Consider the following 18,467-nt stretch of genomic DNA (forward strand, 5'->3'; position numbering starts at 1 on the left):
TGCCATGTTTTTTCTTATCTTTTTGACTATATATGCAGTTCATTCCTCTTCCTGTATCCCTTCACTGAACTTAAAGACTCAGCCAAAATGCTATTCTAAAATGCTACTCTGGGGCTAGGGCTCAGGAATAGAACAACTGTCCTGGCATGTGTGAGGCACTGGGTTCCACTCCCCCCCACACACACACAAACACCTTCTCTGCCACTCTTTGAACATAAATGGGAGGTATAGATAGTAAATTGAAAACAGGAGGGTGGTGCATGCTTGTAATCCTAGTGGCTCGGGAGGCTGAGGCAGGAGGATTGAAAGTTCAAAGCTAGACTCAGCAAATTAGCAAGGCCCTAAGCAACTGTGTCTCTAAATAAAATCCTTAAAAATCTGGGGATGTGGCTCAGTAGGCCAGTGCTCCTGGGTTCAATCCTGGGTACCCCTGCCCAGAAATAAAAAAATAAATGATAACCAAAAGGAAATGATTATTACCCATTTAAGATAAAATAGCACTAATTGAAATGGCAAATATTAAAGGTAGATAGCAAAGATAATATCTAAAATACAAATCGTACTTAACTACTACAATGTTAGTTCCAAGTTTCTTAAGTATATTCAATGAAGAATTAGTTACCCAGCCCCAGAAGTATGAATTCTATCAACCAGGTGATTTTTTTTTTGTTGTTGTTGTTGCTTTTGTTTTAAACTAAGAGAATTCTGGAATGCTTGCTATGGGTTTCTTTTCAGCCTGATGATTTTCACCTAGAGCAGGGTGTGGCCAGGTAGGAGAGCATAGGCATCATCCTCAGATGAACCAAGCCTATGGTTTCCTAACTCAGGTACTCAAGGTCCAGAGTTTGAAAATTCAGGCTTCTCGTCCCATTCGTCCAACACATTGCCAGTTATACCATGTTCATTCATTATGTGGTGCTGAGGATGGAACCAAGTGTCTCACACATGCTAGGCGAGTGCTCTATCTCTGAGCCATGACTGCAGCCAACCATGTTTGTTCTTAGAAAGGTGGCATTTTGGAAAGCATGGACTTTCTCCTTTGACTTTCCGTCTTGAGAGGAACATGTACTTCACTTCCTTCATCCCACTTAGAATTTTAGAAGTTGAAATAACACCTCAGAGTACAGGCCCCACAGACAGACCTAAATGTGGAGGTCAGAAGCCCCAGCAGCTTGGAACGACTGTTAACCCTTCCTGTAATCCAGGGCCTTCCCTGATGCTCTCACTAGCCATGTGACCTAGGGAAAAGGATTTCTTGAAATTAAAGAGCATAATGCAATCCTTTTTATTTTAAGCCAAAGTCACTCTAAATTACAAAAATATTTTCAGTGAGGTACAAATTGAGAATTTATTTAGCAAATTTGTAAACGTCCTGAAATTTAAAACCTTGACACCAAAATATGGAACAGGTAGTGGACAGATCAGTTGTTGCTTGCTTGCTTGTTTTTGGCATGGGGGGTTGAACCTAGGGTCCCTTAACCTCTGAACCACATCCCCAGGTCCCTTTTATTCTTTGAGACAGGGTCTTGCTAAATTGCTGAAGCTGGCATTGAACTTGTAATCTTCCTGCCTCAGCCTCCTGAGCTGCTGGGATTATACACAGGCAGAAGAGTGGGACGTTTTAGCTAAAATACTGCTTTGGAGCCAGTAGTATAGTGAAAGAATACACTGCACAAAGCATTTCTGGGAATGCCATCGACTACATTAATAGCTCAGAACCACTCAGTCCTCTCAGTAGATGTAGAGAAGCCTTTTATCACATTTATTTCTAACAAAATCACCCAGCACCACTTACTGCTTAATAAGGCCAGAACACCCAGTTTACATTCCCGTGAGAAAGGAAGCCAGGGGCTGTCTAGAACCATCTCTGCTGCAGACATCACAGTCAATAAGAAGGGAGGCTCCTGCCATCCCCTAAAGCCCCTGAGGACGTGTTCCAAGAAGATGGCTCAGCTCCACAGCGCCTCGGTACTGTGAGTTGCAGGAAGGAGCTGGAGGAAAGGAGAGGGAAAATGCCAACGTTGTTTTGAGGGCTTCCTAGAAGGTGTGCGGACCCTTGCTCTCACATCTCGTCCTGTTCAGTTATGTGTTCACACATTGGTGCAAAGACAACCGAGAACATCGGATTGGTACATCACATGGAATGGGGGTTTGGTTACTAAGAAGAGACGAGTACGTGAGCAGTCCACCATGAGATGGGCTGCAGGAAGCTGCCCTCAGAGCTACTGCTAGTGAAGAACAGATCATGCTTTTATATTTATCATAGAATCCGTTTTCAAAAATTTTTTTCTCCTTTTTGTGGTGCTGGGGATCAAACCCAGGGCCTCACCGTGCTTGGCAAGCACTCCACCATGTATCCCAGCACGGACCCCCATTTTAAAGCCAAATGGCCCCCCAAGGTATTGTGTCCACATTCTGGTGGTCATCTTTGGGTCACAGAATTATGTAAGTTTTCTTTGAATTTATTCTTCATTCTCTGTCATTTCTAAGATGAAAATAAAACTTATATATGTTCAGTGTTAATTTTTTTAACAGTAAAAGTCACGTGATTCAAAATTAAAATACAAAAGGTAAAAGTTCCTACTCGCCTCGTACATGCCTCGTCCCTTTTCAGAGAGGGTCTAGGCAAGCTCAGCAGATTCGCTGTTTTTCATCTTGTGATGACACCATTATCTCTGAGTTAAGTAATGCTGACAGAGTGAGTGGCACCCTGCTCGCCTTTCCCCTGACAACCTGTGGCATGACCAAGCGGGTGTGTGTTCAAAGAGCAGCATAGTAGAACTGGCATAGTCCCTTTCTGGTAGCTTCCTGAATCTCTAGCCTCTCCCTCCTTGTTTAGGGGCCTGGCCTGGTGGATAGAGTGGGATAGAGTGGCTTAGGAGTCCCAGGTGGGTTCAGGTTTTAGTTTTTTGCCACCTGAAGAGTCTTGAGCAGCCACTTAACTTTTCTGGGCCTCAGTTTTTAGTAAGTTGCTGAGGCTGGCTTCAAACTCAGGATCCTCCTGTCCTGGCCTCCAGAGTTGCTGGAATTACAAGTCTGTGCTACTGAACCCAGCCTCAGTTTTATACTCTTAAGAAAAAATGTTAACAATTTGTAAGTTTTGGGGAGGATTTAATGAGTTGAGCAAAATACCAGATACAATAGGGACTCTAAATTTAGGTGCAATTATTTGTCAAAATCAACTGGGCCAGGCACAGTGCTGCGTGCTTGTGATCTCAGTAACTAGGGGCCCCGGCTAGCCTCAGCAACCTGGTAAGACCCTGTCTACAAAACAAAAACGGCTGAGGATGTAGCTCAGTGTACAATCAATCCCCAGAACAAAAAAAAAAAAAAAAATCATCTGAGATTGAGGCTTCTCTGAGCCACCTTAAGAATGGTAGCTTCTGTTTTATCACTTCATTCCTTTCACAGCCTCTCCTGCTCCCAAGGGACCACTGAAATTGGGCTAAGGATGCCAATAATCTAGTATTTCCAGAGGCAGCAGAAAAGGTTGACACTTTTTATAAAATGTGACTCATACCCTCTACTTGTTAGGCTTAAGATCAGCTGTAAGAAATGGAAAAATCCAAAGCAGTAGTGGCTTACACATGCTTAGTAGTTTCCTCTGTATTATTTTCCAGAAGTGACAGTACCACAAACTGGGTGGCTTAAGGCTACAGAAATACCTAAGTTCTGGAGGCTGGAAGTGTGAACTTGGGGCCATGATTGTGCTCCTTCCTGTAGGAGAATCTGGTGTTTGTGGCAGACTTTGGTGTTTCTCAGTTACAAATGCAGAATTCCAGTCCCTGCCCTCATGGTCACGTTCTCATCGTCACATGATCATCCTTTTAGGATGCCAATCATATTGGATTAGGGCCCAACCTATGACTTCCATCTTGTTACATTTGCAATGATGTCAAAGAAGTCACATTCTGAGGTATGGAGGCGGGTTAGTTTATAAACTAGATGGCTTATCAACAGCCAGTTTATTATTCACAGTCCTGGAGGCTGGGAAGTCCAAGGTTAAGGTGCCAGCAGATTGGTGCCAGGTGACCACCCACTTTCTGGTTCATCGATGGCCTTGTCACTGTATTTCACATGGCAGAGGTACTAATCCCATTTGTGAGGATTCTGACCTCATAACCTGATCCCCACTTTGACATGCACTCAAGTGGGATCAGGTGTGGTGGTGTGCACCTGTCATCCCAGCCACCTGGAAACCGAAGCAGGAGGATCCCAAATTCAAGGCCAGCCTCTGAAACGTAGTTTAGAGGCAGGGCGCTGCCCACCATGAGCAAGGACCCGAGTTCAATCCCCAGAACGGCAAACACACACACACACACACACACACATACACAAATTCACACTGGGAATTATATTTCAACATACAATTGTTTTGAGTGGAAATGCAGCTTCCCCACCCCCCTCCGGGCCAGGGATGGAACGAACCCAGGGCCTCTCATAGGCTAGGAGTGCAGGCAAGGCAGTCGCTCTACCAACTGAGCCACACCCCCAGCCCCATGTCGTATCTTTTTTGAGCTGACACGTAACTCTCATTCCAGAACCCAGGCCAGAGATGATGAGGGCTGCTATGCCATCCATGGTGGGAGGCAGCTGGGTTCCTTCTATCTCGTTGCTCTGCCATGAAGAGAGTGTGCCACTCCAGAGATCATGTCACGATTCAAGACAGCAGTCATAATTTCTGCCTTTACACCTGAATTCCAACCAGTGGGGAAGAAGGGGAGGAGGAGAGTTCACCTGATCCTTTAAAGAACACCTCCATGACCTCCACGTGGAAATTCTCAAATCCCAATGGCCAGCATTGAGTCACCTGGGCACACCCAACTTCATTCACTGAATTCCTTTATCCGTTTTTGAGATGGGGTCTCGCTATGTTGCTCAGGCTGCCCTTCAACCTGGGACTCAAGCCATCCTCCACCTCAGCCTCCCAAGTAGCTGGGACGACAACATCCCTAATTTTAAAGGACATTGGGATTCATCTTTATTCTGGAGACTACAGGCCTAGTGTGTGAGGCGGAAATCAGGGGAGAACTAGCAGCACCTGCCATGCCCCTTGGTGCTTTCTTGCCCTGTGGTTCTTACACACTCTTCCCTTCTATTTTTATTCTGTGACTTCTCCCAGGACAGCCATTTGCTAAGTGTACGTCCTCCACCATCTTCCCAACTCTACTAAATCTCCCTGAAGTACAAATCTGCCATTTCTTTAATTGTGACCTTTGATTACTTTGATTAAATAAAACCAATTTCCCCAGCATTCAAGTGTCTCCACAGTATAGCCTCATCCAAGCTTAGCCACACCTGAGCTTCCATTTCTTCTTTCTGAAACAGAAAAAATGCTGGATGCCGTGGCACGTATCTAGAATTTGAGTTACCTGGGAGGCTGAAGCAGGAGGATCAGAAATTTGAGACCAGCCAGGGCAACTTATTGAGAACCTGTCTCAGAATTATAAATGAAGCCAGGCGGGTGGCGCAGGCCTGTGATCCCAGTGGCTGAGACAGCTGAGGTAGGATGATCACGAGTTCAAAGCCAGCCTCAGCCCCTTAGCAACTCTGCGAGACCCTGTCTCTAACTGACATACAAAAAAGGGCTGGGGATGGGACTCAATAGTTAAGTGCCCCTGAGTTCAATCCCTGGTACCAAAAATAAATACATACAAATGAAAAGAGCTATAACGTGCCTCTGGGTTCAGCCCCTAGTTCTGCAGAAAAGAAAGACTAACACCTTGAAAGGTTGTGAGGATTAAAAAGATGGGTAAGGAAAAGTAAGCTTTAAGCTGTGAAAGTTTGTAAAAACATGTGAGGAATCTTTCATGCTCTGTTCATTGACCTGGATGGACAGATCCTGAGCTCTGGCTAATCTGCACTCTTCCCCGACCCTGCAGGGCTGGAGGGGGTGCTCTGAAGAGGACAGCATGTCTCTCCTGCTAGTGATGGGGCTTGTCCCAAGGGCCTAGACATGCAGCTGCGACCTAATTCTGCTCCCTGAGCATCCGCCTCAGGTCCTGTTAACATTTTCAGGTGTTTCTTCTGTTGAGTTCCTACGCTCTGCTCATCAGACACAACTGGTAGACGGGAATTATACGTGCGATGGTGCTGGTGACTGGTCTGTCTCATGCTGTGACATGCTGGCATTCCTTCCTATTCACGGGATCACAGGAGAATATCAAGCAAAGTCAGGATCGGTGGCTCAGCATCCCACACCTTCCGATGCCCACTTCTTCTACCCCAGCTACGTTTCACATGTCCATCAGAGAGGGCCTCCTGGGCGCATTTGGTAAGAAGTGGAACTTCCCCGTGTTAAGCTGATCTGGGGGACCTGGACATGGCTTAGGGCCATGTAGCAAAGGTCAACTCACTCTTGCATGTCTCAAAAAGGACGGACTTAGGGGAAGAACTTTTGAATGTGGTCAAGTAAAGAGAATGAAAAACCCCCTTTCCAAAAAGCAGCTATGAGCCTGGAGATTTGGGGTGATCATGTCAGTGGTGGAAACCAAGCAAAGGGAGTTGACAATGTGAGAAGCCCTCACGCTTGTGGAAAAACTGCTGAAGTTTGGACATGGACATCTGCAGTCTGTGTCACTCTTTCCTGGGGGTGCTCCTCCCCTTCCCCTCCCCCCAACTCAGAGGGTCTGGCGGCTTCTTTTTTCCTGACGTTAGGGGCAGCGGCTGAGGTGTGCAAGTGGGGAGGGCGAGTTTGAGGTCGTGGTCATCAGTAGAGAGAGTGTATGTATTCCTTGCTGAGGTGGGGTACGGCTTCATAAGTGGCCAGAGAGCCCAGGCTAGCCACACGATCCTGGCTGACACGGAACCCACAGTCAGACACTGAACAAGCACAGAAGGGCAGAGTGGCCAGGACATGCCGGGCCACACCTGAACATGGCCTGAACTTTGAATGTGCTCCTGGCCCTGCACACTTACTGTCTCAAAACGGAAGCACAATTTTAGTTTGATCGTTAACTGCCACTAAGCTTTGTGGAGGTAGGATGCTAGATTTAGAAAACAAATTAAAAATAGAATAAAAAATCTGAGCAGAGACATCAGTGACCACATACCATAAGGGAGATAGTTCACAAAGTCAGTTCAGGCAAGCTACTGAGCAAGGACAGCGATGACCTCCAGAAGTTCAGAATCTGTTCTAGTAGTACAGTATAGCAACTGCAACGTTCAGTTTTCAATCAAAACATAACATAAAGAAACAGGAAAGATGACTCATACTGAGGGAGAAAGAGCAGTAAATGGAAACTCTCTCTGAATGTCTCCAGAGGATGGACTTGGCAGATGGTCTTCACAGCAGCTATTTCATTCATATCTATAAATTTTTTCCCCCAAAGGAAAACAGAAAATCATGTTTACTGCTCAGTTTTGATTCAGTGGTACAAGGCCCTGGGTTCAAGGGTTCAATCTCCAGCAGCAGGGATAAAAAAGAAAACTATATTTAAAAAAAGAAAATATGACAACAAATAATAGTTATTTTCAATACCAAGATAGCATAAAATAACTAAAAATCCTGGAGTTGAAAAGTATAGTAATTTGAAATGAAAACTTCACCATCACTCAACAGATTTGAGATGATAGAGGAAACAATGAACTTGAAAACAGATCAATAAGAATGACCCAATCAGGGGCTGGGGTTGTGGCTCAGCGGTAGAGGGCTCACCTGGCATGTGTGAGGCCCTGGGTTTGATCCTCAGCACCATATAAAGATAAAAAAATAAAATAAAGGTATTGTGTCCAACTACAATTAAAAAATAAATATTAAAAAAAAGGAATGACCCAATCAGCCAGACGTGGAGGCACACACCTCTAATCCTAGAGGCTGAGGCAGGGGGATTGCAAGTACAAAGCCAGCTTCAGCAACTTAGCAAGGCCTAAGCAATTTAGCAAGATCCTGTCTAAATACAATATAAAAAGGGCTGGGTATGTTACAAGTGCCGCTGAGTTCAATTCTCGCTACCAAAAAAAGAAACTGTATATTATAATCCTTAGAACAATTAATAACAAAATGATTAAATTATATAGTAAATAAATCAGAAGAGTCAAAATAGTATATTTTAAAATGCTCATTTGGGGGCTGGAGGTGTGATTCAGTGATAGAGTGCCTGCCTACCATGCATCAGACCTTAGGTTTGATCCCTAGCGCTGAAAAAAATGTTCATTTAAGACTAAAGGAGGAACAGAGGGTCCAAAAAAGAGACAAAGAAATAAAAATGGAATAGAAAGGATTTAAGAAGAAAATGGCAAATGCGAACCTAATTATTTCAAAATAGTTACATTAAATTTGAATGATCTAAGCATCCCCATCTAAAGGCAGAAGCTGTCAGCCCATATTAAGAAAAGCAAAACTAAGTCCAACTATATGCTGTTTATGAAAGACCCTCTAAGGTCACAATGTGGTTGAAAGTAAAAGAATATAAAAGATTAGCCATGCAAACAGTAGCCTTAAGAAAGCTGAAATGGGTACATTAATATCCGACAAAATAGACTTTAAGATAAGAATATTCTGAGAGGGCTGGGGGTATAGCTCACTTGGTAGAGTGCTTGCCTTGCATGCACAAGGTCCTGGGTTCAATCCCCAGCACCACCACCACCAGGAGAAAAAAAATAAAAACTCTATGAGAGACAAAGGTCCATTGAATAATATTAGGCTAATAAATTCGACAAGTGTTGGAGATTTCAGTACTTGATAGAACAACTATAAGGATTTAAAACATTTCAACCAAACTGGTAATCAACTTTACTACTCCATCCAGTGACTGTGGATTCATATTCTTTTCAAGTACACACAACATTGCATGGAATAGGCCAATATTAGGTCATAACAAGTCTTCACACAATTAAAAGAGCTTCAATCACACCAGGAATGTTTTTGATCACATGGAATTAAACTAGAAACCAACAATAGGGAAAAAATCTGAGAAATATTCAACTATTTGGAAATGAAATAACACATTTAACCCATGGATTAAAGAAGTCATACTGTGAATATGAAAAGAAAATACGTTGAATCAAATGAAAATGAAAACATCAGAATTTATGGGATGTAGCTAAACCAGTGCTTTTTTTCTTTTACACCAGTAATTTAAAGATATTAGAAAAGAAGAAAGGTGCTGTGCATGGTGGCCCATGCCTGTAATCCCAGAGGCTAAGGAGGTTGAAGCAGGAGAATCACGAGTTCAAAGCTAGGCTCAGCCACTTAGTGAGCAACTTAATGAGATCCTATCTGTAAATACAAAATAAAGAGGGCTGGGGATGTGGCTTAGTGTTTAAACAGCCGGGGTTCAATCTCCAGTACCCAACCCCACCGCACCCCCCCCAAAAAAAAAAAGAAAAAAAATGAAGAAAGGTTTCAGATCAGTAGCCTAAAATTCCAGTTTAATATATTAGACAAAGAAGAGCAAACTAAATTAATAGAAAACAGAAGAAAGGAAACTGATGAGTGCAGAAATCAATGGTAGAAAACAAAAAACAGAAAAGGTTGCAATAAAGGAAAAGTTGGTTCTTTGAAAAGAGTAATGAAACTGACAAATATCAGCCAAATTGACCAAGGGGGGGGGGAAACAAGTGATAAAATTAAAGAAATTAAAATGGATTATAAGGTAGTATTATGAACAATCTTATGCCCCAAATTATACAATTAAATGAAATGGGCAAATTTTCAAAAGGCCCAAAATACCAGCTGATTGAAGGAATAGCAAAAATTTTTACATTCCAATATACAGTTATCTCAGGATCATTTGTTGGAAATCCTCCACTGATGGCCTTTTCATCTTTGTCAAATTCTAGTGACTTAGCTGGGCGCGGTGGCACACCTGTAATCCCTGTTACTTGGGAGGCTGAGGCAGGAGGCTCTCAAGTAGTTGAATAAAGTTGGGGTTCCTATGACATAGGAAGCCTCCCACATAGTCTCTCATTTCCTAGGTGTCGCGTTGTTTGTTTGTTTTGAGCAAGAACCGGTGGTTTTCAAGGTAGTGTTTCGGGAAAGGAGGCCAACAAAGGAGGCTACGTGAGACCCGCAGGAAGAGTGGTGGGCAGAGGCCAGATCACGCGGGCTTCCCCTGCTCCCCCTGGGAGAGCAGTAGAACACCAGGCGCCAGGGCCAGCTGGCCCGAGTCTTACTTAACTGCCTCTGTTCTTCATCTAGACGTTGGGGAGACCAGTAGTACTCAAAGACTGTGCACATTATTAGCCCGAACGGGGACGACCCTACTTGCCAGGAGCTCGCGCTTCCGGGATCGCCTACCAAGCGCCGGCAGTCGCTATGGTAACGGCCGCCCACTTCCGGAAGGAGTACGGCGCGCGGTGAGGCTCATTCCCGTCGCAGCCCCAGCCGGTTGACTGAGGGGCTGCACCCTGGCGAGTTGCGGGCGCTATAGAGGCCAGCTTCGGTGTTCTCGCCGTGTCACCCGCTTCAGCGTCCCCGTGGCCGCCCGGAGCCTACTCTTCGGGCCTGGACGCCAGGCCTGAGGCCGTGTCGCCATGGACTTCTCCAAGTTCCTGGCCGACGACTTCGACGTGAAAGAGTGGATCAACGCGGCCTTCAGGGCTGGCCCGAAAGACTCGGCCGCCGGGAAGGCGGACGGCCACGCAGCCACCCTGGTGATGAAGCTGCAGCTGTTCATCCAGGAGGTGAACCACGCCGTGGAGGGTGAGTCGCGCGGGGGCCCGGCCCCCCAGCCCCTCCCCTGAGCCCGGCTGGCAGAGCTGGGCGGGGTGCCCTGGCCGTGCCCGGATTGGGCAGTAAATAGCCCTGCAGACCCGACTGCATCCAGGAGGAAGCCTCAGCCTGCTGCTGCACTGTCTTTAACACTTGCAAATTTTGCACATTAGTTTTCTTTCTTTTTTTTTTTTAGGGGGGTGCTGGGGGTACCCGGTATTGAACCCAAGGGCGCCTAACCACTGAACCACACCCCCAGCCCTTTTTTGTGTGTGTTTTATTTAGAGACAGGGTCTCACTGAGTTGCTTAGGGTCTCGCTAATATGCTGAGGCTGGCTTTGAACTCAAGATCCTCCTGCCTCAGCCTCCTGAGTCGCCGGGATGAAATAATATTTTAATGGATCTTTATGTTAATGGGAGAAGATAGGCTGGCCAGAATGGAAACTTCAGCCATTTTTTAAGGGATAGTTAGTTATAAAAAATAATATCCATCAGTAGCCACGTCAAATACTTCCTCTGTTTGACTTTATTTTGCTCTATGTTGATTCAGTACATTCTGCACACCAGCCCTCTGCTAGGCTTTGTTGGAAAAAGCAAACACATTGCTTCCGCTGAAACCGAATAGTAAATAGAACTTTGTTTTATAGATAAGCTCATTGTTTAAGGAAAGGAACTAGAGGTTTTCTTTCAGTGCAGATTCTTTATTGTACTTTGCTTTTTTTTTTTTTTTTTTTTAGTAATTAGGGAGCATCTCCTGTCTTGTATCAAGAAATGGGCCCTGGGGAGGAAAAAGTTAACTCTCTGCAGCTTGCTGCCTGTGGGGAAAGTATGTAAATAGTTAAATTTTAATGAAGGGTGGCTTTAAGGAGACTAGAACCTGGAGCCCTGAGAGCTGGCCAGAAAAGTGCAGTTATCTCTTGTCTGGGAGTATCATAAAGGGCTTTCCCTGCAGTAGTCCTTGAATGAGAACTTCCTAGGGCAAAGGGAGGACATGAATAATAGTATAATAGCAGACACTTGAGGACTTGGTATATCACATGACATTCTAAGTGCTTTATATGTGTTAAGGAAGTGGGAAAGTGGATACAAAACCTTTTCTTCCACTTTGCCCTCATCTTTGGGAATATTTGGAAATTTATGAGAGCCTTTTTAATTGTGGGGAGGCAGCTCTGTGATAAAGAACCCCTGAACAGGGCATGGTGGCACACACCTGTAATTCCAGTGGCTTGGGAGGCTGAGGCAGAGGGATTGCAAATTCAAAGCCAGGTTCAGTCATTTAGCAAGGCAATAAGCAAATTATTGAGACCCTGACTCAAAATTAAAAAAAAAATTAAAAATTAAAAAACCTGGGTATGTGGATCAGTGGTTAAGCACCTCTGGGTTCAATCTGGTACCAAACTACAAACAAAAACATTGCTGGGTCCTTCCACTGAATGTTCATGATTGTGAAAAAGAGATGATTGGGGGTAATTCAGTGAACATATTGAGAGGTAGGAACTTCAGGATAATATTAGGAGCAAGAAAGGGGAGAATTTGCTGATGGATTCTGGAATGAGGGATAAGAGGGAGAGAAAATGAAGGATTATAGCAGATTCTTGAACTAAGCCATGGTGAAGTGGACATCCATAAACTCACTGTCTAGATTATGCAATTAACATTTTACTGTTCTTGCTTTACCACGAATCTGTCCATTGATCCATTCCCTCTATTCATTGATCCATCTAATTTTTTTGGTGTATTTCAAAATCACAAGTTGTAAGTATGTATATTGGTATGTTTCATTTCTTGAAGTTTCAGTTAGAACCCGACACAGTAGAGTTCAATATTTATTTACCGTTTTCTTTTAGCTGAAGTTTACATAGGTGAGATGCATGGGTCTTATCTGACGAGTTTGCCAAGTTTGGGCAAGTGTATTCAACTACTATAACTTAGACTCACCCCAAAACATAGAATGTTGCTGACACTCCAGAAAATGCCCTGACCCTTCAAGAGGGAGGCAACCACTGGAAGAGTTAGGTTTTTTTCCTCTTTCCACATATTTTATTGGTACGTTATAGTTGTACATAATGATGGGATTTGTTTTACATTTGTACATGCACACATATAAGAATATGATTTGCCCAATATCGCTCCCCAGCACTTCCCCCAAAGACAGAGTTTTTTTTCTTTGTTGTTGTTTTTGTTTTTGGTACGAGGAATTGAACCCAGGGACACTTAACCACTGAGCCACATCCCCAGACCTTTTTTATTTTGCTTTGAGACAGTCTCACTAATTTGCTTAGGGCTTCAAGTTGTTGAGGCTGGCCTCAAACTTGCATTCTTCCTGCCTCAGCCTCCCAAGTGTCTGGGATAACAGGTGTATGCTACCATCTGTCAGAAATAATTTTTATGATAGATATAGGAATCAGCTAAATTTGGGGATGCTAAGGAGAGGGAAAAAGAGGTTCACAGGGGGTCAGCAGGACCTGAAGAGTGACTGAGGTTTAGCCAGTGGGAGACGTGGCTGGGGCCATGTCAGCCCTGTTGAGTCAGTTGAAGAAACCTTCACAGGTTCTGACCCTGGTCCCTCAGCCTTAGACCCGTACTTGGGTCAGTATTGCTATTTTGTGACAGAATTGAATGAGCAGGTTTCTACAGCACGTCATCAGGATATTAAGGTTCCATTCAGTGCAAGGGTGGAGCAGGAGACTGTGGACTCCTTTGCTTGATTCCCCAGTGAATTGCTCTTCAAGGGCTAAAGGGTTCTGCTGGTGACCTCCCAATCCAGATTACACATCAGGTTCTGCAAAGATTTTCAAATTGTATTCTATACTTGGAATATTCATTATAAAACACAGGTTCCTTGATCTCAAACCAAACCTACTAAATAAAAGTCTCTGGCCCATGGCCCCGGGACCTGCATTTTAACCATATCCTTTGACACTGGTGCTCGGTGGACTGCATTTTGGAATGACCATGAATCAGCATTGCTACTTTCTCATCATACTTTTGACTATTTCATAAAATTGTTTAAGTGGTAAAGCACCATCACCTGGTCATGGATGACATCATTTTTGAAAGGACTGCCTGAAGAAACCAGTCATGTCTCTGGCATGTCCCTGTGTAGACCACAGAGTGGCCACCTAGACTCTGGTGCCATAGTTCTAGAGGTACAATTTGCCTTCTGAGTCTGATGAGGGGAGCAGAAGGAGCAGGCTAGTGGTTCTTATGTGTGGTCCTGGGGCCAGCATTGTTGTTTGAAGAAGGATTAGAAATGCAGATCTTGGGTCTACCCCACACCTACTGAGAGAGAAACTGGGTAATTCTGAAACAGGTTCAGGTTTGAGAACCACTGGATTAACTAGAGACTCCCCACTATTTATCTGCTGCAACCTGGTTGCCGTGGACTCCGCTCGTCAACTAGGGTCACCCTTGACCTTCATAATCCCTCAAACTTATAAAATACCTGGATTCAGTATGTGACTCACTTTGTTTTCAGGGTCTGCAATATGGCAGCCATGGTACCTAGGAAAGTGTTACTTATCTTAAGAATTGCCAAAAGATACTGGGCGTGGTGGCACATGCCTGTAATCCAAGATACTTAGGACACTGAGGAGGAGGAGGACATGGACCTTACTAAGGCCTCCTCCCCTCCCATCCTGTCTCCTGCTTGACACTTGGCGCAGGCTCTAAAAGCTCTGTGATTTGTACTGCTTCCGGCAGTTTTCTCTCTGTTGTCTCTCATATTTCAAAGTTATCACTGGTGACTGCTCCAATTTTTACCTTTTGTGCATGTTGCTGTTCTTGATTTGTGCTACAGAAACAAGTCACCAGGCCCTTCAGAACATGCCCAAAGTGCTCCGTGATGTTGAAGCTCTTAAACAGGAGGCATCTTTTCTAAAAGAACAAATGATTCTTGTCAAGGAAGACATTAAAAAATTTGAACAGGACACATCGCAGTCGATGCAGGTATTTCGGCTCCTGCCCTATGTGGGGATTCTGGTTTTTGGAAGGTGTTCACTCTCACAGGGGATGGTGGACAGCACAGCATTGCCAAAGGCCAGCCTGAACTCAGAATTCTAGCCATCATTTTAGTCACCTTCCAGCTTCGTCCTTTCCACTTACGTATCTCTTCAGCATGCTGAGTAAAATTGACTAGGTGATTGGTGCTTTGGGGTACAGAAACTACCCGAAGAAGGAGCATGCCACGAGACTCATGCTTCAGGTCACTGGGGGAAGGTAGAGGAAAAGGAACTCTGCTTCATTTTTGCTTCATTTCCTTTCAGGTATTGGTGGAAATCGACCAGGTGAAGTCCAGGATGCAGCTTGCTGCTGAATCTCTTCAAGAAGCGGACAAGTGGAGCACGCTGAGCGCCGATATTGAGGAGACATTTAAGACTCAAGTAGGCATCTTATTTAGGGGTGTTGGAAATTCATTTAGGCGAGAGCTTGAGATTTGGGGAAAGCAAATGCGATAGCCTCTCATCAGAATATCCCCAACCTCCAGGGATGTCATTCGCGGCAGACAGAAATGTTCAGACGTCCTGTAGGGAAAATCTGAAACTGCTCTCAGTCCTCCCCCGCACACTCTGCACACCTTGCCTGATGAAGCCTCTTGGTCATGGAGAGTGAGTGGAGGAGAAGTCTCAACCAACATGTCCCCGCCAGGGGTGGTGTGCACAGCTGCAGTTCAGCTACTTGGAGGCTGACACTGGTTTATGGCAAGTGTGGGACCAGCTGGACAACTTAGACCCTGTCTCAAAAGGAAAAAGAAGGCCTGGAAATGTGCTGAGTGGTAGAGTGCTTGCCTAACGAGCATGGGGCTCAGTCCCCAAGGACTACAATAAATAAATAAATAAGGTTTCTGCTTGTAATAATTGACATTAGTGGTTTACTATTTTAACTACTAATGTCAATTAGTCGTTTAAATACATCTTGTTTTTCTGCCCTTTACTCTCCTGATACTTGAAACTAACTGCTCACAAGACCAGCAGTATCCAGCTGGACTCTCCTTAGCATTTGGCATTTCAAAAACTGAATTCTGTTTTTATTTTTATTTTTTTCAGAATTAGGCATAGACCCCAGGGCCTATGCATGCTAGGCCAGTGCTCTACTACGGAGCTACATCTCCAGCCCTTTTTATTTTTTATTTTGAGACATAATCTTTTTAAGTTACCAGGCTGACCTTGAACTTAAGATCTTCCTGCCTTAGCCCCCTGAGTAGTTGGGATTACAGGGGTGCGACACCATGCCCGGCTGAATTGTTTATTTCTCTCCAAAGCCATAAACCATCACTCTTTCTTGTGTTCCCCCATCCTGGTTAATAGGGCCATTTTCCATCTAAGCATTTAGCCTAGAAACGCCAGAAGCCTTAACTGCTCCTTCTTTCCTATTCAGTTATATCTGTTCTTTTTCTCTCTGCTAGGATTCTAGTCATGCTTTTAATCATTTGTTCCTGGACCATTATGACAGCTGACCATTGGTCTCTTTGCCACACTAATTTATCTTCCACATGCGACCACGGGGATATCCTAAAGCATAAATTGGCACCTGCCATTTCCTTGTCTCCCTCCCCTCGCATTTTAACTTTAAGTGATTTCCCATTCTCTTCTGGATAGATTTTGAGCCCCTAATAGGGCAGCCTATTTCAGGACAGGTTGTGGCCTGCCTTTCAGCGTTTCCCTGGCTGCCCCCCCATGTCTGTCCACCACGTGACTGTTCCAGACCAACGTGCCATCTCCTTCCGCTCTTCAATTCTCTGCCTGAACTGTCCTTCTGCTTTTCTTTGCATCAGAGTGGACCTCCACTCGTCCCTCTAGGTCCAGTCAGAGCACCACCCTTCACAGCTCTGCCCTACGACGGCTCCTTGACTCTCCAAGGCAAAACTGATTGCTCCTGTAACATGTGAGCCATTGTTCTGAAGTTGCATCAGAATCTTTCTATCCCACTGAGTTGTGAGCACATCTTTGTAATGCGACCTTACTCATCTGGGAGTCTCAGATGTCTGATACAGTGTCTGATACATCACAGCTCATTGAATGCTGGAATACTATCAAGTAGTACTTTCTTAATTAATTATTTTTCTAATTAAAAAACTCATTTATGTGTATCTTACAAGATTTGAGGAATTCAGTACACAAGGAAGGAAAGAAAATGTTCCATATTTCTAGACCCCAGAAATATACTTTTTAAGTCTGTAAAGGATTTTTTTAAAAATAATTTTTATAACTTTATTTATTTATTTTATGTGGTTTGAAGATCAAACCCAGTGCCTCACCCATACTATGCAAGCACTCTACCACTGAGCTCCAGCTCCAGCCCCTATTAGGTATTTTTTATACATGTTTGTACACTTTTTTACTTAGGTATGTATTTTTGTATGTATACAGATGTAATGACTGTGTACATTCAGTTATACCTGTGTATAACTAATATATATGTATGTATTACATATATTACATTGATGTATATGAAACAAAATTGGGACTCGTGTCTATATACTTTTTTATAGTGTTTATTTCATTTAATAGTAAGTTGTAAATTTTTTTTAATATTTATTTTTTAGTTGTAGTTTTACACAATACCTTTATTTAGTACATTTCAAAAACATAATTTTGGGTGGCTGTACAGTATTCCATATACCATTATGAGTGACCCATAATTTATATTTTATTTGTTATAATAGAAGATTTATGTTGCTTCTAGGCTTTGTTATTTTAACACTACAATCACATTAATTATAATACAGTAATATCTCTATATCCTTTAAAGAAATAATCATTTCTGGAAGAGAAAATACCAAGTTAAATGATGTGAGTATTTTTAAGACTCTTGTCATGTTGCTGTTGGAGTAAGTCAGCAGACATGTATGACACCAGAGTGTCTTTTTTTTTTTGCATCTTCGCCAAACAATAGCTATCATAATTTTTTAAAAACTTTCCCAGTTTTTTAGAGGAAAATGGCACATTCTTGTTTTAATTTGCAGTTATTTGAGTACCAGTAATGTTGAATATAATGTTTATTGGCCATTTTTTTTATATTAAGAGTTGCCTTTTCCTGTATTTTATTCAATCCCAATTGAGGTAGCTGGAGTCTTTTAAAATAAATACCCTCTATTCTCATTTTTTTACAGGATATCACTGTGATTTCTGCCAAGCTAACTGGCATGCAGAACAGCTTGACAATGCTTGTGGATACACCAGACTACTCAGAAAAATGTGTGCACTTAGAGGCCTTGAAGAACAGACTGGAGGCCCTGGCCAGTCCTCAGATTGTAGCAGCATTCACTTCTCAGTCTGTAGGTGAGTATGGCTCTTTCTTGTGTCTGCACATTTCTTTATAAAGGTAAGACTTTCTGAGTCTTCAGTCTTGAAAATGTCTTGATGTTGATCATATTATAAGACTGGAAGTAGCTACGCACCATGGCACATGTCTCAAGAGGCTGAGGCAGGGGGATCACAAGTTTGAGGCCAGCCTCAGCAACTTAGTGAGACCCTATCTCAAATGAAAAAAAATTAAAAGGGCCGAGGATATAGCTCAGTGGTAAAGCACCCCTGGGTTAAGTTCTCAGTACTAAAAAAAATTTAAAAAAGGGTGAGGGGTATAGCTCAGTTGTATAGCTCTTGGGTAGTATGTGTAAAACCCTGGGTTCAATAACCAGTACTACAAAGGGAAAAAATGGAACTAAATTATAACTTATGATGCTTATGTGTTTTGAACATCTTATGTGAAATTTTCAAACATACAGAAAAGTTGAAACAAATGTCCTGAACATACTCTCTGGATTCCAGCATTAGCATTATGCTGCAGTTTGCTTTATCACGTGTTTACCTAC

General features: G+C 43.4%; 1 protein-coding gene across 3 annotated transcripts in view; it reads left to right on the forward strand.

Moving 5' to 3' along the window:
* Positions 1-10,280: 10,280 nt before the first annotated feature.
* The window catches only part of Cog7 (component of oligomeric golgi complex 7), a 63,339-nt gene continuing 55,152 nt past the window's right edge, over positions 10,281-18,467 (forward strand). For 2 of the 3 annotated variants that reach the window (XR_005730309.2, XM_078024212.1), the window contains exons 1-4: positions 10,281-10,645; positions 14,454-14,602; positions 14,920-15,036; positions 17,766-17,934. Coding sequence is in view for 2 of the 3 variants with exons in the window: in XM_078024212.1 (XP_077880338.1) it covers positions 10,477-10,645; positions 14,454-14,602; positions 14,920-15,036; positions 17,766-17,934 (604 nt within the window). In the remaining variant the exon portion in view is untranslated. The remainder of the gene's footprint in view (positions 10,646-14,453; positions 14,603-14,919; positions 15,037-17,765; positions 17,935-18,467) is intronic. The other variant, XM_005323747.5, reaches the window with a different exon arrangement.

This window comes from Ictidomys tridecemlineatus, chromosome 10 (assembly GCF_052094955.1).
Source record: "Ictidomys tridecemlineatus isolate mIctTri1 chromosome 10, mIctTri1.hap1, whole genome shotgun sequence".
Lineage (NCBI taxonomy): Eukaryota > Metazoa > Chordata > Mammalia > Rodentia > Sciuridae > Ictidomys > Ictidomys tridecemlineatus.